Here is a 27394-nt window from a genome sequence, read left to right on the forward strand (position 1 = left end):
TGGGAGTGAGTTCCAGACCAACAAGGACTATAGACAGACCCTGTATCAAGTCTCAAAAATAATAAATGATTTCCCTGATTTATTTTTATCCCCTCTAAAAAAACAAACAAAACACATACATAGCTTTTTGTTTTGTTTCATTTTCAAGACAGGGCCTATCCTGGAACTATCTCCTGTAGACTGCCAGGCTGGCCTCAAACTCACAGAGATCCACCTGCCTCTGCCTCCAAGGGTTGGGATTAAAGGCATGTGCCATCACTACCTGGCAACAAAATTTTAACATTTTAAGTGGGCCTGGGTGTTTATCTCTAATCCCAGCTAGCCAAGAGGCTGAGGCAGATGGATACAGGGTCAAGTCTAAACTGGCCACATAGGGAGACTAAAGAAAAAAAGTCCAGGGACATAGGACTATAGCTAGATGGTAAGAGCATAGAAAATTTAGTTAGCATATTTGAAACCTTAAGTTCAATTCTTAGTTCTAAAATATAAACAAAAAAAACCCTAACATCATACATACATCTCCTTCCTATACACAATTCATTAGGGAGTAGCAGGGAGCAAGATGACATTGGGGTGCTTATTCACCCAAATCACAGGATTTTCTGTTCACGATGTCCATTTCCTTTTCAATCAGTTGTCATTCTTTGTTGTTCCCACCATGATTCTTGGTGGCCAAGCAAAGCCAAAGCAGAAGATAAACACAGGCTTGAGAGGCTTGAGAACACAACGCTCTCCAGGGCACTAGTGTGGGTGGAACCAGCTCATAGTGAGTCACCATAAGTGGACAAGGAAGAGGACTGTGACAAGGCGAGGGGGTATAGCTCAGGGGTAGAGCATTTGACTGCAGATCAAGAGGTCCCTGGTTCAAATCCGGGTGCCCCCTTCCCTCCTAGCTCTTTTGTTCCCATAAGTGGGAGTAAAAGCCAGCGTCATTAAAAAGAACAAGGAACTTGTATATTTGGTCTTCTGGACAAGGAATGAGGATATGAGCCTGCCTGTGCTATGGACAAGAACTTTCAAGCCATTCTTGCCCTGAAATACATGGTCCTCTCATTTTCCAAGGGACCAATAAAACACAGTCACCAGACCCCTCCACTGCGTTTCAGTTAACACAGGTCCCTGTACTGGGCTCTAGCTCAGGGGTAGGACACTAGCTTAATATTTGGAAGCCTGGTGTAAGACTGGACCCTGAAAAGAAAGGAAGACTATCTGTAGACACCTCTTCTTCTCCTCCTCTCCTTTTCTTTCTTTCCTTATTTCATTTTTCTGTTATTTATTTTTGCAGCCCTGCCTACTTGAAATTTGCTATGTAGACCAGGCGGTCTCAAATTTAGAGAAATCCAACTGCCTCCTAAGAGTTGAGATTACAGAATAGGCTCTAAAACTACGGCGAAACCCTGTCCAAAAAAAAAGAAAGAAAAAAGAAAAAAAAGTTGAGATTAAAAGCAGGCAGCAACAGGCAACACCACCATTTTTTTAAGCGTGTGTGCATGCCAGGCTGTGGTGGCACAGGCCTTTAATCCCAGCACTCAAGAGGCAGAGGCAGGATTTCTCTGTAGCTATGGAGCCTGTCCTGGAACTTGCTTTGTTTATCAGGCTGGCCTCAAACTCACAGAGATCCACCTGCCCTTGCCTCCCAAATGCTGGTATAAGAGGCATACGCCACCACAATCTTGGCCTTTTTTTCCCTCTTTCCTTTTTTCCCCCCAAGACAGGGAAATTTTTCTATGTAACCCTGGAACTCACTCTGTAGACCAGGCTGACCTTGAATTTATAAAGATCTGCTTGCCTCTGCTTCCCCAGAACTTGGATTAAAGGCACATGCCACCACACCCAAGCAGCCTTTTCTCTTTTTGAAACCGGTTGTTTTAGACCAGGATAACCTCAAACTTGGTGCCAATGCTGGCCTTCAACTCTTGATGTTCCAGTCTCCATCTCCCAAGCGCGAAGACGATGGGAGCGTGCCACCACGTCTGACTTTTGGAAATTTTTTTGACAGTACCTATGTCTATAAAACAAGCTGCGATTGAGGGAGTTGGCCGAGAGCCCAGTTTTGAAAGTTAGTTTCGAAACCCTGGTGTAGCGGCGCTCTAGGAAGGCGGCCTAAATTGGCGGATACCGACGTCTTGCAGAGTCGCGTTTCTACAGCAGGACCCTGATGCGTTACCAAGGCAACAGAACCTTTCCTGCGGCTTTTCAGCAGTTGGGGGACCTTAGACGAGGTGGTTACGTGAAGCGACCAAAGTGAGACAACCTAAGCCCTGAGAGTGGGTAGATACTACACGCAACTCTAGCTAGTCACGTCGATTTAAGGCTAGCACCCGAACGTCATCGCTCCGAGACGCCGACGCAGATACATGACGCCACTCCCGGAAGTGCGGTCTAGAGCGGGCGGGGAAAGGGCAGCTGGTTCCTTTATGGATTAGGTCCTGCGAGGCGGTCTCAGAAGTGAGGCCGTGCCTCTCCATCTTCGCTGAATCTTTCAGGTCCACGGACTGAGGAAACGTCTCCACCGTCATGGGAGGCGGAGACCTGGTAAGTGCCGGTGGCCTGGGCGGTTAGGATTTAGGCCCGAGACCCACTGGCGTCGGGGACGGAAACTGGCAGGGGTGCGGTGGAAGTCGGGGGTAGCAGTGGGTAACCCAGGTAATGAGGTCTTGTTTTCAACAGAAGGGGGTGGTAAACCTGGAGACAGAACGCATTGGTTTAGACCGCGGAAGGACTGGGATGAGACTTGCGAAGATGTGCTTCAAAGTGATGTCTGCTGGTGTCTGTGTTTGATGATTGGCGGGGGACAGGGGGCTTCCAGGCGGGGAAGTCTGAGCTAGGGAGGGGGACGGTTGGACTCATGGTACGGAAGGAGGCAGATCTTGGTACACAGACTTTATTTTGTGTATGTTATCTTGGAACATAGCCCCTCTTCTTAGCTAGGAGTTTACACTTGTATCGTGGACCTGGACTGTCGAAGGATGGGCTCCGGTACTCCCGGATTCTGAGCTGTGCTGTTTGGAGGAGTCCATTTTAAATCTTGTCCGTCATTGTTTCATCCCCTACATCAGTGCTTTGCTTTGATCTGTAGTGACAAGGCAGCTGTCTTCTGTACTTACATATTTTATTTAAAGGCTAAGTGGCAATTGCTTTTTAAGTCGTGTAGTTCATTTGTGGGGAACTAATGCCTTAAATAAAGTGGAAGTATCCACGAAGCACAGAGCTAGATTAGAAAACTATTGATCTTCTCAAAGTGAAGCTAATTGAATCAATAAGTGTATTAGTTTAGATATCTATCCATTAGGCTGAGTTTGCCAGGTATCCTTAATTTGATCAAATTCCAGGACACCACCAAAGTTGGTTTAGTTTAGTATATTCTTCATGTAACTGTGTTGATGGACAATATATTAGCTTGTTTCTCTGATGCTGTGATAAAACCAAAAGCAGCATTCAGAGGAGAGGGTTTATTGTATCTTACAGGTTAGAGTCCATCATTAAGGGAAGCCAGGGAGGAGCGCAAGTAGTAACCTGGAGGCGGGAACTGAAGCAGAAACCATGGAGGAGTGCTGCTTACTGGCTTGCTTCTCTTGGCTTACTCAGCTACCTTCCTTAAACAGCTCAGGCCCACCTATGCAGGGATGGCACCACCCACAGTGGGCTGGGCCCTCCTACATCAATTAGCAATCCAGAAAATGCACCCACGAACATTCCCACAATCTGGTGGAGGTGGTTCCTCTATTGAAGTTGACAACTAAAACTAGTCATCCCTGACAGGACTGCGCTAATCTAGAAATTCTTTTTTTTTCTTTTCTTCCTTCCTTCCTTCCTTCCTTTCTTTTTTTCTTTTTTTGGCTTTTCGAGACAGGGTTTCTATGTGCAATGGTGTGAAGGTGTCAGATTGCCCAGGGACTACACATACTTATGAGCTGCCACATGGATGCTGGGAATTGAACCCCAGTACTCTGAAAGAGCAGTAAGTGCTCTTAACCGCTGAGCCATCTCTCTAGCCCTAATCTAGAAATTCTTAACCTCAGAGGTGTTGGCAGTTTGGGCTAGATAATTGTGCAGTGGTGGGGCTGTCCTGCACATTGTATATTCAGCCACAAGCTGCCATTAGCAGTCGAATCTCCCTCAGTTGTGACATGTACAAATTTCTCCAGACATGATTGTCATCTGTGCCCTGGGATGGAAAGGAGGACTTTTGTAGGACAAAGTAAGGGTGTGTGTGTGGATGGTGGTGGTGAAGAAAGTCCTGCTTGAAGGATAGAATGTAGGAAGGAACAACGTAGTAAAGGGGGAAAGGCAGTTAAGGGCAAAGAAAGCAAGCAGATGGTATGTGCTTTTAGTTCCAGTGCTTGAGAGGTACAGTCAGTAAGAGCTCGAGTTTGAGGGTAGCCTGAGCTAGACAGCAAGGTCCTGGCTTGCACGTATGTGTGCATGCCCACACACACCTGTGTTCTCGCTGATTTTGTGCTTTGCACCTGCAAGTTACCTTGTGTATTTGGTCTCATTTGGTCTTAACCAGTCTTTGGTTTTGTGTCTCTCCCATCCATCCTTCACATGATAGCTGGACATGCTCCTGCCTGCATCTTTTCGGTTCTTGCTTCCTGCCATAGATGGGGAAGTTCAGTTCCTTCACATACCTGTAAAGGATTTGGTCTGATCGGGCGTGCCTTTAATCCCAACCCTTAGGAGGCAGAGACGGGCGAATCTCATCACTGGGACTGTAGACGTGAGGCCATTTCCTCTTACAGTGCTTCCCAGTCACCAGCTATTTTATTTATTTTTTATTTTTTTAAAATATTTATTTATTATGTATACAATATTCTGTATGTGTGTATGCTTGCAGGCCAGAAGAGGGCACCAGACCCCATTACAGAGGGTTGTGAGCCACCACTTGGTTGCTGGGAATTGAACTCAGGACCTTTGGTAGAGCAGGCAATGCTCTTAACCTCTGAGCCATCTCTCCAGCCCCACCAGCTATTTTATAATCATCCTTAGCTGCTGCTGCCTCAGGGAAACTTCCTATTATTACAGCTTGAAGCAGAGTAGTGAGAGGAGAGGGGAGAAGCATTCACTGAAGGGGCGGGGAAGAAACAAGGGGAATTCCCGAGAAGGAAAGTTGAACAAGGCCCAGGTGCATTGTAAGCATGTCAGTTTAGGCACAGGAGTCAAGTGTACTCAGTAAAAAGAAAGATGTTTGAACTGGCTGTGGTGGTGCAGCACTCGGGAGGCAGAGGCAGGCAGATCTCTGTGAGTTCGAGGCCAGCCTGGTCTATAGAACTAGTTGCAGGCCTGCCAGGGCTGCACAACCCTGTCTCAAAAAACCAAAAGAAAAGAAAAGAAAAGAAAAAAAGAAAGAAAGAAAGATGTTTGTATAAGAATGTATGTTCTGGGGGGCTGGAAAGATGGCTCAGCACTGGCTGCTCTTCAAAAGGACCCGGGTTCAATTCCCAAAACCCACATGGCAGCTAAGAGCGGTCTGTAACTCTAGTTCCAGGGAGATCTGATGCCCTCACACAGACATACATGTAGGCAAAACCCAATGCACATTAAAAAAGAGAATGAACGTTCTGCTCCAGCGAACTGTGTGCCCCTTCAGAGTCGACCTCTTCCTCCTTGCCCCAGTCCTCTTGTCTTGCTATGGTCATCTCCCATGTGAAGCATGGCTAGTGGAGTTAAAGACATTTCCCACAACCTCATGTGTGCTAGGCAAGTACTCCAGCATCGAGCTACATCCCTACCTGCCGTCTTCCCTTCCCTTCCTGAGAAGGTGGGTGAGGCACGGTGGGATGGTTAATTTTAACTGTCTTCTCGATATAATCCAAAATCACCTGGAAAGAGGATCTCAGTGAGTGTTGTCTACATTGGGTTGGCTTGCGGATATGTCTGTTGGGGATCATCTTAATCATTGTGGGAAGACCCTTATCCCCTCTGCCTACCGCCTTCTGAATCCTTTCCTCCCTCTGTCCACTCACACAGAACCTGAAGAAGAGCTGGCACCCACAGACCCTTCGAAATGTGGAGAAAGTGTGGAAGGCAGAGCAAAAACATGAGGCCGAGCGGAAGAAGATTGAGGAGCTGCAGCGGGAGCTCAGGGAGGAGAGAGCTCGGGAAGAGATGCAGCGCTACGCTGAGGATGTTGGGGCTGTCAAGTAAGTGCGGAGCTGGGAGTTCGATGCATGCCTGATGCAGGGGCTGCAGAGTGGTTAAGTGATTCTGCATGTGGGTTTTGGAGCCTGACCAACTCGATTCTATGATTGGCTTTGCGTGGCTTAAGTTGTGTGCCTGAGAGAAGGTTTGGGAGCCTTGGATATCTCGGTACTCGAGACTGTAAGGGTTGTTGAGGACCAGATGCGGAAACATGTAACCAACTCAGTGCAGGCCGTGCTCCCACTAGATCGTTGACAAATAATGGAGGTTATGACTAAGAGTTGCTGTCTTCATGCTGCCCGAGGCTTCTGTGAGTGTATTGAAAGCACATGCTCTTGGGGGCAGAGAGGTTAGTGGGAATAAGTAGATAGGGATCTGTCAATAAAGCCTTGCTGTGGCTGTAGACAGTCTTGCCGAAATTTACCTTTGGTCACTTCCTTATACAGTTTGGAGTAATAGTAGATAAGGGTGGAGTATTTGTCGAGAAATAAAAAGCATAAAACGCACTCTATAGTGCGTTCCTACGTCAGAATGATATAGAAACTGTAGAGATTGAAGTCAGGTCACCTCTACTGCTCCCCTTGTTCACATTTCATGGGCAAGCCTTCAGGGTGAAATGTGGCTTACTTTCCCCATGGGATATCATAGGGGTTGCCTTCCTTTCATGGCAGAAGGGTTTGTTACATCCACAGTTGTGAGTGAGACTTAGTTTCAGCACATGGAGATCATGGCCCCTTAAGGAGGGAAAGTCCTATTTCTTTCAGGAAATGCTTCAGGGAGGCTCTGATGTTCTACAGTGAATGAGGTTTATGGAGCTTTTAAATTAAATACAATGTATTTAGGGAATGGTGATGGTAACTGTTAATTGTGAAATTTGACAGAATACAGAATCCCCTAAGATGGGCCTCTGGGCACACCTGTGGGGGTTATCTTGATTATGTTAGTTAAGATGGGAAGACTCACCTTGATTGTGGGCAGAATTATTCCTGCGCTGCTGATCCTATTCAGTAAGCTGAGTGCTTGACTGTGGATGCAGTGTGCCTACCTGAGTTAGCCCTGCGGTCCTGATTTCCCTGCCATGATGAGAGTGCTTAGCATAAGAACACAAAAATATTTGAGACCAGCCTGGTCTACAAGAGCTAGCTCCAGGACAGGCTCTAAAGCTGCAGAGAAACCCTGTCTCGGGAAGAAAAAAAAAAAAAGAACACAAAAATAAAACAAGATAGGCATTAATACAAAAATAGAACAAGAAAATGAAGTAGCAGGGTGGTAGTGGTGCACGCCCTTAATCCCAGCGCTTGGGAGGCAGAAGCAGACAGATCTCTGAGTTTAAGGCCAGCCTGGTCTACAGAGTAAGTTTCAGGATAGCCAAGGCTATGCAAAGAAACCCTGTCTTGAAAAAAACAAAACCGACCGTGTTGTGGTGGTGCATTCCTTTAATCCTAGCACTCCTGAGACAGAGACAGGCAGATCTCTGAGTTCAAGACCAGCCTGGTCTACAGAGAGAGTTTTTCAGAACAGGCTCCAAAAACTACAAAGAAACCCTGTCTTGAAAAACCAAAAAGAAAAAAAAGAAAGAAAGAAAGAAAGGAAGGAAGGAAGGAAGGAAGGAAGGAAGAAAGAAAGAAAGAAAGAAAGAAAAGGAATTTTGTTTTGTTTTGTTTTGTTTTGTTTTGTTTTTTTTTTTTTTTTTTTGAGCTTTGGAGCCTGTCCTGGAACTAGCTCTTATAGACCAGGCCACCACCTGGTGACCTGGCCACCTTTTTAAAATTTTTTAATTTTGGGACTGTTGAAATTATTCATTGGTTAAGAGATCTTGTAGAAAACCAGGTTCGATTTTCAGTATACGCACTGGCTCACAACTATCTGTAATTACTTATAATTTCCAGTTCAGAACATCTGACACCTTCCGGCCTCTGAGGGTACTACACACATGTGGTGCACATACATGCAGGCAAACTACATAAAATTTGATTTTTTAAAAAGTACAGGCAGGGCCGCACACACCTTTAATCCCAGCACTTAGGAGGCCAAGGCAGGCGGATCTCTGTGGGTTTGAGGTCGGCCTGATCTACAGAGTGAGTTCCAGGACGGCCAGGAATGCAGAGAAACCCTGTCTTGAAAACACAAAGACAACAGCAAAACAGTGCAGAGGATCTCATTGTGTGCAGCCCAGACTCAGGCTCCTACTTGGTGGCATTGCAGGTCATCTGTCATTTTTTTTTAAAGTTTGAGAAGAGACAATTTATTACAAGTTTAAAACCAAGGCAGACAAACTGTAAATCTCCCAGTTGCCTGGAGATGGAGAATGAAGAAAAGAAGGGGGGCAAGGCCATGCTGTTTGGGATAAGCCAGCATGGAGGTCAGCTTCATGGCTGCACACAGCCTTAAGGTGGGGAGGGGATCTTTGGAAAACAGGTTAGGCAGCCCTGAGAGCTAGAGAAGGCAAACTTAGGTCTGCAGCATCCAGAGGAGAAGACAAAAGAGAACTCGGGACTCAGAACCCTGTAGTACATCATGGCAGCTGCTAGGGACCCGGACCCCCACCCCCACCCCCACCCCACCCCACCTTTGTATCTGATTTACTTGGCCATTTGACTGCTTTGAATGCTTTGTATAATGATATGCTTTGACTTTCTCCAGTTGAACACCATTATGGGTCAAGTGATCTTCTCTGCGCTGCTCTTAGAGCAGAGAGGACGTCTCATATATGTAATGTTGTACATCTCCAAATCCTTCCGGAACTGGGGGTCAAACCCAAGTCCTCAAACATGCTAGGCAAGTTATAGTCTACCACAGGCAATAGAGGATCTCTTTAGTATTTGCTGATATGGTTACATGGTTGCAGTTCCTAGACAGTGGTATTGGGTCCTTGCATTAAATAAATAAAGATGGGGCAATTCCTTCCTCAGCCAGCTTCTGTAGAGTAGAAGGGACTTTAAGTGGCAAGGGGAATCTGAGTTTTGAGTCCTTGTCTCAAAACCAAAAACAGCAGCCAACCAAAACAAAACCAAATTGGAGGCCTAGGCAAGAGCATCTCTGGCTTGAGGCCAACCTAGATAACAGTGAAATCTGGCCAAAAAAAAAAAAAAAAAGCAAACAGCACAACAAAACAAGTTCTGCTGAGATGGCTTAAGGTTAAAAGCACCTGCAGAGGACCCAGGTTCAGTTCCCAGCACTGGTGTGCTTGCTCACAATCACCTACACCTCCAGTTCAAAGGATTCACATGCCCTTCACCTCATGCACATACATATAAATAAAATTTCTTAAAATATTTATTTATTTATTTATTATGTATACAATATTCTGTCTCTGTGTGTGTGTCTGCAGGCCAGAAGAGGGTACCTCATTACAAATGGTTGTGAGCCACCATGTGGTTGCTGGGAATTGAACTCAGGACCTTTGGAAGAGCAGGCAATGCTCTTAACCACTGAGCCATCTCTCCAGCCCATAAATAAAATTTTAAAAAAATTAAGGACTAGTTTGGCGGTGGTGGCGCACGTCTTTAATCCCAGCACTCAGGAGGCAGAGGCAGGCGGATCTCTGTGAGTTCGAGACGAGCCTGGTCTACAAGAGCTAGCTCCAGGACAGGCTCCAAAGCTACAGAGAAACCCTGTCTTGAAAAACCAAAAAACAAAAACCAAAAAAAAATTAAGAACTGGGGCTGGAGAGATGGCTCAGAGGTTAAGAGGCTGTTCTTCCAGAGGTCCTGAGTTCAATTCCCAGCAATCACATGGTGGCTCACAACCTCCCTAACGAGATCTGGTGCTCTCTTCTGGCCTGCAGGCAGAACACTGCATACATAATAAATAAATAAATAAATAAATAAATAAATAAATAAATAAATCTTTTTTTAAAAAAATTAAGGACTGGAGAAATGGCTCAGCGGTTAAGAATTTGTAGTGCCTTTGCAGAAGACCTGAGTTCCGTTCCCAGCACCCATGTTAAACAGCTCACACTGTCTGTTCCAGTTCTGACCTCCACAGGAACCGGGTATGCATGTGGTGCACACACACACAGAAGTCAAGTTGTCCTTTCTGACTTTCACATGCACACTGTGACATGTATGACCCTCTCCATTATACACACACATTAATGGTAAATAAACTTTTTTTTTTAAAGATTTTATTTATCATGTATACAACATTCTGCCTCCATGTATGCCCACATGCCAGAAGAGGGCGCCAGATCTCATTACAGATGGTTGTGAGCCACCATGTGGTTGCTGGGAATTGAACTCAGGACCTCTGGAAGAGCAGCCAGTGCTCTTAACCACTGAGCCATCTCTCCAGCCCAGGTAAATAAACATTTTAAAGCATATTAAAACCCAGGAGCTTATTTGGTAACTGCCATGTGGCGATACACAGATTAATAGAAATGGGTTAAATTAAGATGTAAGAGTTAGCCAATAGGAAGCTAGAGCTAATAGGTCAAGCAGTGATTTAATTAATAGAGTTTCTGTGTGATTATTTCGAGTCTAAGCTAGCTGTGACTGAACAAATGACTCTCTGCAACAGTATAGTGCTTACCTAGCATGCCCAAAGCTCTGGGTTTGATCCCTAGTGCAGCATGAGCCGGGTGTAATCCTAGTGTTCAGGTGGATAAGAAGTTAAGACTATCTCCAGCCAGCCTGGAGCTCCTCCCTGGGAGCCCCGGTCTTCACAGCTGTCAGACTCCCTCCTAGTCTGTGATTGACCTGCACAGGAGAATTAGCAAAGCCTTGGTTACCCGGAAGCCACTGTCTGTGGTACCCATTGTAAAGCACCCTCCTTCCCAGTCTCCCACAGTCTGCGAGGACCCAGCAGCGTTCAGCGTACCTTCCATTTGACTCCAGCAGTGTGGGCAGCTGCGCAAGCTATTCACAGCCACAATAAAGTCTTTTCTCTTGTTTGTTTATTTTGTTTTTCAAGACAGGTTTCTCTGTAGCTTTGGAGCCTATCATAGAATTCTCTCTGTAGACCAGGCTGGCCTCAAACTCACAAAGATCCTCCTGTCTCTGCTTTCTGAGTGCTGGGATTAAAGGCATGTGCCACCACTGCCCAACCACAATCAATTCTTTTTTTTTTTTTTTTAATATTTATTTATTTATTATGTGTACAGCATTCCTTCCTGTGTGCCCGCAAGCCAGAATGGGGCGCCAGGTCTCATTACAGATGGTTGTGAGCCACCATGTGGTTGCTGGGAATTGAACTCAGGACCTCTGGAAGAGCAGTCAGTGCTCTTAACCACTGAGCCATCTCTCCAGCCCCCACAATCAATTCTTAATTACAGACTAATACTTTTCCAAATAGATCATTTATATCTTTTTTTCCTGAGCCAGGAAGAAAGAAGAAAAGTTGGATTGGATGTACCAGGGTCCTGGTGGGATGGTGAACCGTGATGAGTACCTGCTGGGTCGCCCCATTGACAAGTACGTTTTTGAGAAGATGGAGGAGAAGGAAGCAGGCTGTTCTTCTGAGACAGGACTCCTCCCAGGCTCTATCTTTGCCCCTTCGGGTGCCAATTCCCTTCTTGACATGGCCAGCAAAATCCGGGAAGATCCTCTCTTCATCATCAGGTACCACTGGGGCTGAGGAGGTTCTTGCAGAGATGCCCGGGGGCTCTATTTTCCATATCTCTGTCTTCATTTGTGCTCTGACTGGTGCAAAGATGCCTGATGTAGGCCATATGGAAAAGTACAGACAAGATTTCTCCATCTCTCTTTAACCCTTAATAAAAAAAGAGAGCTAGAAGGCTGGGGATACCTCTGCTGTTGAGAGCATGTATTGCTCCTGCAGAATACCTGAGGTTGGATCCCAGTACCCATACCAGGCGTCTTAGAGATGTTTGTAACTCCAGCTCCAGGATGATCCAAAGCCTCTGGCACCCATGGGCACCAGTACTTATCTGCCTCGAACTTGCAGGTTTGCACACACACACACATACACACACACATACACACACATACACACACACACATTAATGATAATAAAAATATTATTAAAATTAAAAAGGAAGTAGAAGCAAGATGACAAACATTTGCTTGTTCCTTGGAAATTTGGGAAATTGGTGTAGAGTTAAGTATGAGGTAAATGTTTCCTCTTAACCCCCAGCTCCCTTACCATTCCCACTGCAAATGTATAGCCAGTAAATGACTCTTCATTCCTTTTTCCTTTAGCCTGTTTCCTTGCTTTTTTATTTTTGTTTATTCCTGGAGGTGTGTGTGTGAAGTGTGGTTAGTGTATATATGTGCATGTGTGTGCTTACCTGTCTAGGGAGGCTAGAAGTCAACATTAATGCCTTTCTCAATCACTCACCTTATTTGTATGTGTACGAGTGTGCATGTGTGTGCACACATGTGTATACATGCCTTGGTATATGTGCGGAGGGGTAATGTTGGTTGGTTGGGTCTCTTCTCCCACCTGTGGGCCTTAGGAATTTGAACTCAGCAGCTGGGCTTGGCAGTGAGTTCATTTAACAATTCTCTACCAAGCCCTCTCTGCATTACTTTTTTTTTTTTTTTTTTGTTTTTTTGTTTTTTTGTTTTTTGAGACAGGGTTTCTCTGCAGCTTTAGAGCCTGTCCTGGAGCTAGCTCTTGTAGACCAGGCTGGTCTCGAACTCATAGAGATCCGCCTGCCTCTGCCTCCCGAGTGCTGGGATTAAAGGCGTGCGCCACCACCGCCCGGCTTGCATTACTTTTTGAAACAAGACAAGGTCTTCTGCCAAACACGGAGCTTGCTGATTCATGTACGCTGGCCAGCAAGCCCCAGGATCATCCTGTTGCTGCCTCCAGAGCACTAAGATTATGGCCGCTCTGCTCAGCTTTCTGTAGCGTTGCTATTGGCTTTGAGACAGGGTTTTAACTATGCAGCCTTGGTTGGCCCAAATGCTGGGATTAAAGGCATGTGCTGCCACACCTGACTCGCTCAACTTTTTCACGTGGGTCTGGGAGGTAGAAGTTTAGGTTCTTATGCTTGTGTGGCAAACACTTTGCTGACAGAACCATCTTGCTACCCATTTTTGTTTGTCTGTTTGTTTGAGACAGGGTCTCATGTGGTTCGGGCTTGCCTCCACCCTGTAGCTAAGTATGACTGAACTCCTCTCTAATATATGTCACTACACCTGGCTTTGTGATTTATTGAGGCAGTAGCCTTGGCTCAGCATCTTCTCCCCTCAGCCTCCGAGTGTTGAGTTCTGTGCTGTCACACCCAGCTCCTCATGAACACTTGCTTGGTATCGCTTGTGTATGAGTGTTTTGTTGGCATGTGTATCTGTGTACCGTGTGCATGCCCGGTGCCTACAGAGGCCAGAAGACTGGAGTTACAGCCGGTTGTGAGCTGCTATGTGGGTGCTGGGAATTGAACCCAGGTCCTCTTGAAAAGGAGCCAGTGCTCTTAACTGCTGAGTCATCTCTCCAGTTCCCAGCACAAATGTGTGTGTGTACACACACACACACACACACAGTGTCACACACTCACTTCTCAAAAGAAGAATCGCTGTAGCCAGGCAGTGATGGCGCACGCCTTTAATCCCAGCAGAGGCAGGTGGAGCTCTGAGTTCGAGGCCAGGCTGGTCTACAAATCAAATTCTAGGACAGCGAGGACTGTCTGTTGCACAAAGAAACCCTGTCTCAAACCTCCACTCTCCCCCCACAAAAGAACCATTATGTATATATGTGTACGTGCACATGTGCGTGCACGTACACACACACACACACACACACATACACTCCTCAAAAAAAGAACCATACTGCTGTCTTTATTTCGCAGATGATGAGGCTGTTTTTAGGCTAAGTGGTAAAGGTTGTTTTGAAATGTTGCGCTTAGTGAATTCCAGGTCCACACCCGATTCCTTCACCATGAGGGAAGCCTTGACACCAAAGCCAAATGAGAAGCAGATTGACCTCACTGTCATGCACTGCGCTGTCCCCGCCCACATCATGTTCTTCAGTACTTGCTGGGGCTTTGTGGCTTCTCCACCGTTCTCTGTAAATTCACCGTCAGTGTAAACTCTGTGCAGTTTTTGTTTCGTTTGATTTGAGACAGGTTCTCGCTCTGTAGCCCTGGCTTGTCTATGCACGAGTTTTGAAAGGGGTTATTAAATAGAATTTGGTGAGGAGGATAACATAATTCCCTTTGCAAAAGAAAGATTCACTTAATTTTTTTCTTCTATTTAGGAAGAAAGAGGAGGAGAAAAAAAGAGAGGTACTGAACAATCCTGTGAAAATGAAGAAAATCAAAGAGTTGGTAAGTCATTCATCAATATGCGCCTAGATGGGGCTGGGGTGTGTGTGCCTGCACGGGCGTCTGCACTGTGTGAATGTATGTGTGTCTGCACGGGCGTCTGCACTGTGCTGGGGTGTGTGTGTCTGCACGGGCGTCTACACTGTGGGAATGTATGTTTGCCTGTATGGGTGTCTGTACTGTGTGAGGTTGTGGTACCTGAGGAAACTGGCAACGGGCATCAGATCTGGAACTGGAGTTACAGATGGTTGGGATTTGCTCTCTGGATGGTAGGAATTGAACCCTGGTCTCTAGAAGAGCAGTACCTGCTCTTAAGTGCTGAGCCTTCTCTCTAGCCCCTCCTTTAATTTCTTAGCACCAGGCCCCCTTTCCATTTCCTCTCAGGCACGGAAGTAGCCTGGCTTTTCTGACTACTTTTCTGTGTTCTTGAGACAGGACTTAATTTTGTAGCCCAGACCAGTCTGGAACTATAATCTTTTCTCAACCTGAGTTGTAGGATTACAAGGGTTAAATTTTTTTTTTCAAGACAGGGTTTCTCTATTTAACAGCCTGGAATTCACTCTGTAGACCAGGCTAGCCTCCAGCTCAGAAATATGCTTCCCTCTGCCTCTGCTGGGATTAAAGGCATGCGCCGCCACCACCTGGCTCAATTTTATTTATTTATTTATTTATTTATTTATTTCACAACAGGGTTTCTCTGTGTAACACCCCTAGCTGTCCTGGAACTAGCTCTTGTAAATCAGACTGGCCTCAAACTCACAGTGATCGCCTACCTCTGCTTCCCAAGTGCTGGGATTAAAGACGTGTGCCACCACCGCCCGGCTATCAGTTTTTGTTTTTTTACATACTATCTCTGGATGATTTTATGCTTCCTTAACTTAATAGCTTAATTAATTTCCTTTTGGTTGGGAAAAAAACTACATGTCTTTAGTTCCTTTTTTTTTTTCCTTTTATTACATTTACTTGTGTATGGGTGTTTGTGTTGTGGCATATGAGTGATCCTGAGAATTGAACTCAATTTGTCAGGCTTGGTGGCAAGTGCAGTTAATCAGTGAATCACAGGCTTGCCAGAGGTACACAGTGAGACTTTGTCTCATGTAGAAGGAAGCGCGGAAAAAAGCGGCGGGCTGTATCCCGCCACCCGGCTAGCTTTACCCAAAATAATTACACGGAAACTGTATTCTTTTAAACACTGCCTGGCCCATTATCTGTAGCCTCTTAATGGTTAATTCTCACATCTTCCTTTAACCCATATTTAGTAATCTGTGTAGCACCACGAGGTGTGGTTTACCAGGAGAGATCTTAACCTGTGTCCATCTCAGAGAGGAGAATCATGGCGACTCACTATGGCGACTGAAGCGTCTCCCCACTCCTGCTACCCAGCATTCTGTTCTGTCTACTCCGCCTACCTAATTTTCTGTTCTCTTAAAGGGCCAAGGCAGTTTTCTTTATTAATTAACCAATGAAAGTAACATAGACAGATAACTCTCCTCCATCAGTCTCAAAATAATAATAATTTAAAAATGTGGATCCCTTGCTCACTTACCAGATAATTATTTTTAGGGTGTCTGGGACATCTGTGCCCAACATGGGTGCCCTGACAATGCCCCTGACCAGTTTGTGTGTGAGCCCTTCCCTACACCAGGTCTAACGGGTCTCAGATCTCATGTGGTGGTGTTCTGGACATTCCAGTTGCAAATGAGTCTGGAAAAAAAGGAGAAGAAGAAAAAGAAGGAGAAGAAAAAGAAGCACAAGAAACACAAACACAGAAGCTCCAGTAGTGATCGCTCCAGCAGCGAGGATGAGCACAGCCAGGGCAGGTGGGCAGGTGGTGCCAGGGCAGGTGGGCAGGTGGTGCCAGGGCAGGTGGGCAGGTGGTGCCAGGGCAGGTGGGCAGGTGGTGCCAGGGCAGGTGGGCAGGTGGTGCCAGGGCAGGTGGTGCCAGGGCAGGTGGGCAGGTGGTGCCAGGGCAGGTGGGCAAGTGGTGCCAGGGCAGGTGGGCAGATGGGTGCCAGCCTCCCTCAGCAGGACTTCTTGCCGTTCACTCATCCATCCCAGGGAGGTGCTGAGGCCAGGCACTGGGGTTTCGGTGAGGAACGTGCAGCTGTGCGCTCTGGACTGCCCAGCTGGCCCCTGGAGATGCTAAGTCTGTGTCTCCTGGTGCACTCTTAGGTAGTCCGGCCTTCGCCTTCCAGGTCTTAGGTCAGGGCTCCTGACAAGACTGTTTCGTGTCAGTTTGAGTCTTCGGAACTGAAGGGAGTTCTCTTCCCCTCTTTTTTTAAAAATGGATTAATGGGACCGTGTGGGCCCATTCTGCGTCTTGCCTCAGGGACAGTCGGCTCTGTTGCCGCCGACTCACGATTAGTCCTCGGAATAGCAGCATGAGGTGAGAGGAGACTGTGCAGGCGCTGAGGCTGAGAGCTCTGCCCACAGCTTTTCACAGGAAAAACTTGACTGCGCTGATGTCTTCCAGCGAAGACAGTCCAAATAGAGAAGGGCGCTGCCAAGCAATGACTGTAGTAGCCGGGATGGGGCGGGGCTGCACTTCTCAGAGGTGGGTCAGGCTGGACTCGTACCTTTTCTGTTTCAGTGAATGCGTATGTGTTTTAATCTCTTAGATTGCAAAAGAAGATGGCAAATTCCTTTCCTGTTTTGTCCAAAGTCCCCGGATATGGCTTACAGGTAGAGATGTGGGCTTTTCAAAGGGACTGACTATGGAACCTTGCAGTTTGTCACTCTTGAGCCCTGCACACAGCGGGGCAGTTTGGATAGTGGAGGCTGGGATTGCTGGAGACCAAGCCTAACCTTATCCTTGAGCCTTTCGCCTCTTTCTGAGAAATCACTAGTGGAGCACTTAATCTTCCTGCCAAGAACTGCAAATAGTTGACATGAAATGTATACATTTTAATGACTTTTGACCAAAAGACATCCCTCACTGTTTTAATTTTTGTGAGGTGCTTGGGATGGACCCTGGGCCTTGCTTATGCTAAGCAAGTGCTTTATGAGTGAACTACAGCCTCAACTCTTGGTTCATTCATTCATTCATTCATTCACTCACTCATTCACTCATTCATTCATTCATTCACTCATTCATTCACTTTTTGTTTCCTTTGAGACTATGTAGCCCTGGCTGGCCTGGAACTTACCTGCCTCTGCTTCCCAAGTGCTGGGATTAAAGATGTGAGCACTGGGCTCTGGGCCCCTGTTTGCTTGTTTGATTTTTTTTTGAGACAGAATCTCAAAAATTCTGAATTCGGGGCTGGAGAGGTGGCTTAGTGGATAAGAGTACTGGCTGCTCTTCCAGAGGACCCACCCAGGTTCAATACCCAGCAGCCACATGGCAGCTCACAGCTGTCTGTAACGCCAGTTCTAGGGGAGGACTCCCATGGCACAACACCAATGCACATTAAAAAAAAAAATTTTTTTTTTAATTCTGAATTCTTCTGTATCATGAATGCTGGGATTACAGACATGGAAGGTAACTCTTGGCCTTTCTGAATAGAATTTCCATATGTAGTTCAAATTGTTCTCAAACTTGATCTTCATGCCTTTGCCCTTTGCCTCTCAAGTTGGTAGGGTTATATGTATATACTATTATGTCCCAGCTTGCTTTTTTTTTTTTTTTAAGGCAGAGTCTCAGAATGTAGCACAAGCTGGCCTTGAATTTACAGTCCTCTCCCCTTAGCATTCTGAGTACTAGGATTCAGGTATGCCCCCTCCCTACGCCTTATGCAGCTGCATAGCCATCGCGCCTACTCTTGGTGGTTTAGAGACTCTCGTTGGTCATTTTTTGCCTTGCTGTACTGCATCTCTGTTTGAACAGCTAGCTTTTCCTATGGATGCTCTCGTCTCTTCCTTAATGACATAGGTGAGGGACTCTGACCGTGACCAGGGGCTGCAGGGCTCTGTGATGGCCGAGCAAAGGGGGATGAAGAACCATTCCCGCTCAAGAAGCTCCTCCCACTCCCCCCCCAGACATGTCAGCAGGAAGAGCTCCAAGGAAGAGAGATCCCGGGACAGGAGGTCTCGATCCCTGGGCAGAAGGTCACGGTCCCCAAGGCCCAGCAAACCGTGAGTGTGGGAGTTCACTGGGAAATAATCTGTGACCTAAATAATCTGGCCCTGGCAGGTGTTTGTTTTGGGTGACATTCATCATTTCCAGGTTCCTAAGTCTCAGCTTTATCTCCTCTCCGTCATCTTTTCAGCACCGCACTGAAATTACATGCGATCATAACAAATCGCATTTGTAGGACTTTATTGCTGGCGGAATGTCCCCTCTTCTTTGGGTTGTACTTTTGCTATATGTTTGTGGCGTGTGCACACGTGTGTGGGTGGATGCACACGTGTGTGGGTGGTGCACATCCACCACTCTCTACCTTAGTCTGTTGAGGCAGTCTCTCCCTAAAACCCAGAGCTCACTCTTTTCTTCTCTTCTCTCTCTCTCTCTCTCTCTCTCTCTCTCTCTCTCTCTCTCTCTCTCGGCAAGGCTGAAAGCTCTCAATTCCCAAAAATCCTGTCTTATCCCCACTCAGTGCTGAGAGAACTATGTCTAGCTTGTTATGTGGGTGCTGGGATCTCAATTCTGGTCCTCGTACTTATCTAGCAAGAAATTTATCTCCTGAGCCTCCGAGACCCTGGATTATACTTGAAATAAATTGTGTGTGTAGGGGCTGGAGAGATGACTCAGTAGTTAAGAGTACTGGTTTCTTTCAGAGGTCCTGAGCTCAATTCTCAGCAATAATATGATGGCTCACAACCATCTCTAGTGGGATACGATGCCCTCTTCTGGCATAAAGGCGTATATGCAGATAGAGCACTCATACATAAAATAAATAAACTTTTCTTTGGTGGGGGTGGTTTTGAGACAAGGTTTCTCTTTAGCTTTGGAGCCTGTCCTGGAAATAGCTCTTGTAGACCAGGCTGTCCTTAAACTCACAGAGATCCGCCTGCCTCTGCCTCCCGAGTGCTGGGATTAAAGGCGTGCACCACAACCACCCGACTCAAATAAACTTTTTGTTTTTTGAGACAGGGTTTCTCTGTGTAACTTTGGAGCCTGTCCTGGAACTAGCTCTTGTAGACCAGGCCTGCCTCTGCCTCCCGAGTGTTGTGATTGAAGGCATGCTCTACCACGGGCCAGCTAAATAAATAAATCTTTAAAAAAATTGTGCGTGAGTGTACACACATTTGTGTTACTGCGTGCTTCTGGAGGTCAGAGAATAATTTTATGGATTCCCAGAGATTGAACTCAGGTTATCAGGCTTGCAGCAAGTGCTATTGAGCTGTCTTTTTGGCCCCAGCCTGGATTATACTTTTAAAGGAGCTCCATTGGTTGAGGGATGTACTAATAATCCCCCAAATTAAAAGGCATGTCCCCTCTGTGTCCGTTACAGACATACCTCTAAGGTAAACAGGAAAGAGAGAGATAGCCCATCACCTAAAAAGGAGGTCTACCAGAGGCGGCATGCTTCCGGATACACCAGGTAAGCCAGGAGTGTACTAAATGTCAGGTTTTCGTATTTTAGTTTGTTTCTCCAGATGGGCACTTTTTTAAAAAAATTGAACTCTTTAAAATCTTGTATCACAAACAATGTACAAACTATAACATAGCCCTTTTAGGAGCAGCAGCTTTGGATGTCTGACCTTGTGAAGTGATGACTAATCTGGTTTGTCACTTCCTCTGTCCTGACTTCATTTAGGACGAATGCCGTGAAGAAGACCCCCCTATTATATTCTGAGGCCGGTCGTTAAGTTAGGTTGCTGACTTCTAGCTTCATCCCAAAGTGGTATACTATTGGGTTGTATCCATGAATGTGTGTGTCGTGTATACCCCTACTCACACACAGGGAGGTCCTGGGCCAACAACCAGCTCCCAAATAAAGACAGGGAGACTTATTTTAATTATGACTGCTTGGCCTTAGTTTAGGCTTATCCCATTAGCTTTTTTTTTTTAATTTGATTTATTTTTATTTTATGTGCACTGGTGTTTTCCCATGGGTGTTAGTTCCCGTGAGCTGCCATGTGGGTGCTGGGAATTTGAACCCGGATCCTCCAGAAGAGCAGGCAGTGCTCTTAACCACTGAGCTATCTCTCTAGCCACCCCCCCCCCCCAGCTCTTTCAACTTAATTTAACCTGTTTCTATTCGTCTATGTTTTGCCTCAGGGATTTTTACCTTTTTTTCATTCTGTGTGTCCTACTTTCCTGCTTCCTCTGTGTCTGTCTGTCTGGCCCCTGGTGTTTCCCAGGTGTCTCTTTTTCCTTCTATTTTCCCAGCCTAAATTCCTCCTCCTCCTTACTCTCCTTGCCCAGAAGTCCCATCTATACCTCCTCCCTCTCTATTGGCCATTCAACTTTTTATTAGACCAACCAGGTATGTTAGGCAGGCAAGGTAAAACAGCAACATAATTAAACAAGTGCAACACATCTTTACTGAAACAAATATTCTGCAACATAAATGCAACACATCTTTACATAGTTAAACAAATGCAACACATCTTTGCATAAACAAATGCAACACATCTTTACATAAACAAATGCAAAACATCTTTGCATAGTTAAACAAATGCAACACATCTTTGCATAGTTAAGCAAATATTCCACAACACTCTACCTTATTCCCAGAGCCAGGTCTCTCATTGGACCTGGAGCTCAATGATTTGTCTAGGCTAAATGGCCAACTAGTTCCTGGGATTTGCCTGTTTTTTTCAATTAATGCCAGGGTTACAGGCATATGTGTTATGCCCAGATTTTACAGCGTTGCTATGGATCTGAACTCAGGAACTCATTTTTGCACAGCAAGTGCTCTAACCCACTGAGAATCTCACATCTCAGTCCCCATATCCATGGGTTTTTGTTTTTGACTTTGTTACTGTTGTTTGCCTGTGTGAGGCATTTTTCTGTGCGAGGGTGTCAAGTATCTTGGAACTGGAGTTAGACAGTTGTGAGCTGCCATGTGGGTTTTGGGATTTGAACCTGGGTACTCTGGAAGAGCCATCTCTCTAGTTCTTTCTTTCCTCCTCTTCTTTTTCCTCCTCCTTCTTCCTTCTCCTCCTCCTTCTTCCTTCTCCTCTTCCTCCTCCTTTCTTCTTTCTTCTTCTTCATTCATCTTTTCTCTTTGGAGAGCCACGAGCCTGCAGACCTGCCTGCGTGCTGTGCTGCTTGTTTGTTTTGCTAGGGAAGGGGTAGAGCCAATCGGATGGTTTCTGTGTTCCACAGAAAACTCTCAGCAGAGGAACTAGAGCGGAAACGGCAGGAGATGATGGAAAATGCAAAGTGGAGGGAGGAGGAGAGGCTCAACACCCTCAAGAAACACGCCAAGGAAGATGAGCGGGAACGCAGACTGGAGAAGCTGGACTCTCGCTCTGGCAAGTTCATCCAGTAAGTGCTTGCTCCTACCTGGGGCTCCACCTGCGTAGCCTCCAGGCATCCAGGTGGCAGCAGGGCCCACTGCTGGGGCTTGGTGGTGTTCTCATCTTTGTCCAGAGACCTTGGAACTCTGCTTGGGGCCAGTTTTGGTGCTGCTTCCAGTTTCTAGCCAGACAGTGAGGAAAGTTTTTATTTGAAATAGAAGAAGTGATTTTTTCCCCCAAATCATTGAAATTCCTTGACTTTCCTCTTAAGTAAAAATTTATGGCTCAGAAAACCTTTTTCCAATGAGACTTGACTTGTTTTCTAAAAACAGATGAGTTTTCCCTTATGGACATTTAAAAACCCTGGTTCCAGATGGAGTCATTTGAAAATTGTCTGTGTGGGCTAAGAAGAACTTGTGTGTCTAAAGCTGCTTTCTGACGACAATCCTGTTTCTTCTGATTCTGCCAGAGTTGACCACTTGAAAAAACGTTCTTTTCCCCCCATTCACCTGTCTTCTCTTCCCTAGGCGCATGAAGCTGGAAAGTGCATCTACTTCCTCCCTGGAGGACCGGGTGAAGCGCAACATCCATTCTCTGCAGCGAACGTCAATAGCTCTGGAGAAGAACTTCATGAGGAGATGAAAACTAGTTTCTCTCACTGGTTTTCCTGAGTTCTCCAGGGAGGCTGCTGACTCCTAAAATTCTCTTTATAAGAGTTCAAATAGCTTCTTCTACAGATGAAAACCACCACTGTTCAAAGTGTCCCTTGTCCATTGACTCCTGAAATATGGTACATTCTTTAAAAACCAATGTGACTTGATTTGGGGACCCTCGGGAACATTGGCTGGCTGCACTGTGGGTTTTGACTGTGTTTTAATGGATGGGCACTGGGCTGCTCTGGAAAGCTTGGCTGCTTGTCACACCTCTTCCCTCCCACCTGAACCAATGGATCAGACCTTCCAGAGACCTCTCTCCACAGCCACCCAAGTGGATAGACTCTGTGTACTGGGATAAATGAGCATTGACCTTAGTTAGTAGATTTTATGACAGAATAGCCAAGTGTCAGGGAGAGCCAAGAGAGTGTCAAACTGGAAGATAAAACAGTACCCCAAAAAGTCCTATATTTGCTCTTTGAGATGTAATACTATAATGTGTATATGTACAAATGTATAATTTTATACATGCTTTTTAAAAAGGTAGCTTTGTGAGAACGTTTTGTTTGATGATTTTACTATATGGAAGCCACCTTGAACCCTGTTAGGAAGTAACATGGTAAGGTGCGTGGTTTGCTTTTCTCTCTGCTTCTGGTTTGGGAGGAGCTTTGGGGTTAGTGTCAGAATCTAGCTGGGGTAGCTAATCTTTGACATTTGGACGTAACTTTGTCCTCTACAAATGTGTTAGGTTGCATTCATAGCTAGATGCTGGCTTCGGGAAGGACGCACCTGCCAAGTGTGTGTTCCCTTTTGTTCCTTAGGGTTTTATATTGGGCAGCCCAGTGGTGCAGGGAACAGGACCATATTGCCAGTGTGCTTGGGCCTAAAAGTAACTGGGAAGCTATCTATTTACTTACTTGTTGTTGTTGTTGTTGTTGTTGTTGGTTTTGTTTGTTTTGGGGCAGGGTCTCTTGCTCTGGCTAGCTTTGAACCTCCCACATAGCTGAGGATGACCTTGAACTTGAGACCCTCCTGCCCTCACCTCCTAAGTGCTGGTGATTACAGCACCACACACTGCTGGTGGCGGTTGCTTCAGTGTCTGTCTTTTGAGATGGGGCCCTTCAGGCTGAAGTGGACTGGTGGTGACTGTCCTGCTTTTGCCTGCTGAGTGCTGGGCTTCCGGGCATGAACCACATGCCCACCTTCCTAGCTCCTCTTTTATCCTGTAATAATCTAACTAAAAATCTAAGACAAGACTCAAGGGGCCACTCCTGGTGTTTTTACTGCCATTCCTTTTTCTATTATTTCACCAGAAGCTCTCCTTTGGCCAGGAAACTTCTAGGTTCCCTCATTTTAAAAAATAAACAAATCAAAACCAGATTTATCCTAGTCCAGGCTGACCTTGAACTATAGACCCTCCTGTGTTCGCCTCTGGAGCTGCGATTACAGACCTTGAGGCCCTCTTAGCCCACACATTGTTCAAGCCACTTCTTTCTTCTACCAATTCGTAGTTCAGCCTAAAACGTATTTGGATTTTTATTTTCAAGCACTAAAATGCCAGGCACTGTAATTCTTAAAACCGTTTCCCTCCCAGAGAATGTAACACTGTTCATTTAATCACTTCATCCTGCTGCCCTGTGCTATGGGTAATTATGGCTTTTATTTTATTACTTGGTAATAAAGGCTACATTTATTTTTGTAACTCTGTAAAGAGCGAACGACCACGTGTGCGGTACTGAGTTTTCATATTCTCACACAAATGTTGACCTGTGATTTGTGTTGAATACAGATTCTTCGTCCAAGAAGGATTACGTAATAAGCCCTGGGCGGTTTACTCAGATTTTCTAGAGCAAGAATGAGAAGATCATTAGGCTATGCGTCTGCAGGTGCTAGCGGTCTCTAAACTTGACCCTCAGTTCAGAGAAGGCTAGGCGGCAGGTGGGTGGGCGCGCGGCCCATTCATAAAACCTACGATTCCCGGCCGGCTTCTCTGATTGGCCTCGGGAGAAGGGGGCGTGCCCGCGGGAGGAGCGCGCCGTCGGCCCAGGGGTGTGGGAAGGGCCACGCTTGGGTGGAGCGAGGGGGCGGTCCCTGGTTTTCCAGGCAGGACTTCCTTTTCCCAGGCCGCGTTATTCCTCTCTCCCCCGGGGTGGGGATGGTATGTCCCAGCCTCCTCGCAGGCCGGCCCCCTCTGCCCATCCCGGAGCTGCGGCGGTGCCGCCATCTTGGTGCCTCCGGTTGAGGCGAGGCCGAAGCCCGGCTCTGGGAGGGCCCGAGCAAGGAGCCTGCCTTCGGGAGTGCCTCAAGGCTGTGCATTACCCCTTCCTCACTCCCGCGCATGAACACCGCTGGGCTCCTGGCAGACCCAGGAGGAGGGGTGGGCGGAGCAGCCGCAGGCGCCCCGGGGCGGGCGGTACCATTCCGACGGGGAGGGGTGCCGGGAGTAGGTGGGCGGTGCCGCCCGGAGGCGGGGTGAGGAACGGGCTGGCCCGGTCCCCGGGGCGGGGCGGGGCGGGGCGGCGAGGGCGGGGCGTGGGGCGGACGGAACCACCGGGGCGGGGTGGGGAGGTAACGGGACGGGCGCGACCATGGCTCCGTGAGGCAGCGGGGGTGGGGATCGGTTCGGGGGAGGCCTGGGGCCGCTCGCTGGTGCGCTGTCTCCGCCACCCCCCCTTTCGCTGCCGCCGCCGCCGCCGCCGCCCCGGGCATGTCGTCCAACTGCACCAGCACCACGGCGGTGGCGGTGGCGCCGCTCAGCGCCAGCAAAACCAAGACCAAGAAGAAGCATTTCGTGTGCCAGAAAGTGAAGCTATTCCGGGCCAGCGAGCCGATCCTCAGCGTCCTGATGTGGGGGGTGAACCACACGGTAACCAGCTTCCCCACGCGCGCCCCTACTCCCCCGGGCCTCGCCACGCTCGCTCCGCGGGTGACGCCTGCAACCCCTCCGCCGAGCCACTTGCATGCCCGCCCACCCGTGCACGCTGTCCGGCCGGGCGTGCACTCCGCGTTCGACACGCGAGGCCTGGTGTCCCCGTGCTATACCGTCGCCGTCTCCCCTTCGCTCCAGCCTTTCTGGCTTCCTGCGTCCGAATGCTTGCTCTGTGCAGCCCCCGGATCTCCGAGGGAAGGCCTGGGTGCTGCGACGCCGCCGCTTCTAACCTCAGCCTGCTTGTTGCATGGCTATCCCCCTTGTCCCTTAGAGCTGGCTGCCAGATCATTGCCCAGTTGACAGGGCAAGTGGCACTGGCTTGCTTGACTATTCCTGTTTGTGGTTGTTTGGTTGGTGTGGCTGCTCAAAGTTTCCCATCCTCTAGGCCTTCTTACCTCTCTCTGGCTGTGGAATTCCTCTCTGGGTTTCCTTTTTCTTCTTCATGAAGACGTATCAACTGGAGAAGCAGATGCTTCTCTGAACCACAGGCTCTTGACTTGGGTCCCTTTGGATGAAGGAGAAGAGTGGACAGAAGGCCTGCGAGAGTGTAGACCTGACTGTAGAAATAATAATGTCTACTCCGATCTTCTGTGGTGTTCATTTCAAAGACGTTGCTTTCTTGTCTATCCCATGGTTTTCCAGGATGTGATAAAGGCGATTGTTGTCCGAGATGCGTGGTCTCCCAGGTACTGGGTACTCTGAGACTGTGCAGTATAGCCAAGAAGTTGGATGTGGACAGTTTGAGCTGGTTGACTCTGTTTATGTGCAGTTCATTTTAGGGTCTGTCCTCTTCCTCTCCGAGGGCTCGCTCCTTGCCTTCTGGCCGTTCTTTTGTAAGTTCCTCCACTGGGAACAGACAAGTGAGAGGACCCTAAGTTCAGAATGAAGTGTTGGCTCTCCTGTGGATCTCATTCTTGAGACTCCCTGGCTCTTCTGGACACTTGAAATTGTCTGTAAGACCAAACAATGACCCAGGGGCCCAGGATCAGCAAGACTTCATCTTCTGTTGTATTGGTAGAAGACCTGGAGAGGTCTTTGGCTGGAGATTGAGGAACTGCAGCCTCAGCCAGCGTGTCAGATCTCTGTGTCCCATACAGCAGAGAGCACATACAAATGAGGGGTCCTTGCCCGCCTCTTGGTCTTGCAGGTCTTCCCTGTCCTCCCTGGGGTTAATGAGTATCCTGGCAGGGCAGTGTGATGCTTGGACCTCTAAAGCTGCTGGAGGTCAACAGTGAACAGAGTTTGTTTCTCTTGCTTCCTGCTGCTTCTGGGGTCATCTGACATTTCCCGGGAAACTGGGTCAGCAAAATGTGAACCCTAAATCCCTTTCTTGAGGTCAGTCCTTGATTTTGTTTGACATACTGCTTCTCACTAGAAAGCATCCTGTCTGGGCAGAGAGCTGGTAGAAGCCTGAAGGTGGTTAACTTCGGGTCCCTTATTTCACACGTGAGACTGAAGCCTTTGGTAGAGGGTAGTATGCTTGTGGTCACTGCAAGACCTGTTCCTTGTCCAGCTCCAAGGGGCGTTGTTGGTTAGTGACATTTCTTTTTTTTTTAAGACAGGGTTTCTCTGTGTAGTCCTGGCTATCCTGAAACTCACTCTGTAGACCAGGTTGGCCTGGAACCCACAAAGATCTGCCTCTTCCTCTCAAGTGCTGGGGTTAAAAGCGTGCACCACCATCACCTGGCTATTCTTGAGTGACAGGTCTCTTGTTCCTTTTACTCTCTCATGACCGAGGTTAGATGGTCCTCGGGGAAAGTGTTTGTGTGTGTGTGTGTATGCGCACATGCTTGTATGGATATGTATATGTGTGTGTCCGTGCACTTGGGTGCTCCTGCTGTGCATACCAGTTCCTGGGAGTGTATATAATATTTGGTTTTCTCACGGGCAGTTAGAAGTCGACAGAGATGTGGGCATGTGATGGAAGACTCAGAGCGGCAAGTAGACTGGGTGATCACCGTTTCCCTTGGCTAACTTTGAGAAAGTGTGATGGGCTAGCTGGAAAAGCATTGACTTTAGGCACGATCCACACACTTCTGAACACGATGCTCCCGGGAGATGGGAGGGGGATGTGGAGCATCACCTAGACAGGCGAGCTTT

The 27394-nt window shown here is 47.3% G+C and overlaps 2 protein-coding genes and 1 non-coding gene across 4 annotated transcripts in view; all 3 read left to right on the forward strand.

Annotated features, from left to right (window-relative positions):
* The first annotated feature begins 811 nt into the window (after nucleotides 1-811).
* Nucleotides 812-883, forward strand: Trnac-gca. Its single transcript has one exon. It is a non-coding gene; the product is annotated as a tRNA-Cys (tRNA).
* A 1513-nt stretch (nucleotides 884-2396) lies between these two features.
* Nucleotides 2397-24083, forward strand: Cwc25 (CWC25 spliceosome associated protein homolog). Of its 2 annotated transcripts, XM_038328552.1 has the most exons (10): nucleotides 2397-2535; nucleotides 5971-6143; nucleotides 11463-11699; nucleotides 14299-14368; nucleotides 16058-16185; nucleotides 16984-17047; nucleotides 18234-18436; nucleotides 19756-19845; nucleotides 21579-21740; nucleotides 22240-24083. In XM_038328552.1, the coding sequence occupies exons 1-10, from the start codon at nucleotides 2518-2520 to the stop codon at nucleotides 22352-22354; spliced, it is 1260 nt and encodes a 419-aa protein (XP_038184480.1). In that variant the 5' UTR covers nucleotides 2397-2517; the 3' UTR covers nucleotides 22355-24083. The 2 variants fall into 2 exon arrangements, with proteins under 2 accessions (XP_038184480.1, XP_038184481.1); XM_038328553.2 differs by lacking the exon at nucleotides 19756-19845.
* An 882-nt stretch (nucleotides 24084-24965) lies between these two features.
* The window catches only part of Pip4k2b (phosphatidylinositol-5-phosphate 4-kinase type 2 beta), a 28524-nt gene continuing 26095 nt past the window's right edge, over nucleotides 24966-27394 (forward strand). The window contains exon 1 of the mRNA XM_038328166.1: nucleotides 24966-25231. Coding sequence (XP_038184094.1) covers nucleotides 25073-25231 — 159 coding nt within the window. The 5' untranslated portion in view covers nucleotides 24966-25072. The remainder of the gene's footprint in view (nucleotides 25232-27394) is intronic.

This window comes from Arvicola amphibius, chromosome 4 (genome assembly GCF_903992535.2).
Source record: "Arvicola amphibius chromosome 4, mArvAmp1.2, whole genome shotgun sequence".
In the NCBI taxonomy this organism is placed as follows: Eukaryota; Metazoa; Chordata; class Mammalia; order Rodentia; family Cricetidae; genus Arvicola; species Arvicola amphibius.

Bases quoted from the DNA above. Each gene is read 5' to 3' on its own strand.
- Cwc25 (XM_038328552.1), top strand. The intron at 16,186-16,983 runs GTGGGCAGGTGG...TTAATCTCTTAG, and splicing joins GATGAGCACAGCCAGGGCAG to ATTGCAAAAGAAGATGGCAA. The intron at 17,048-18,233 runs GTAGAGATGTGG...TTAATGACATAG, and splicing joins TCCCCGGATATGGCTTACAG to GTGAGGGACTCTGACCGTGA.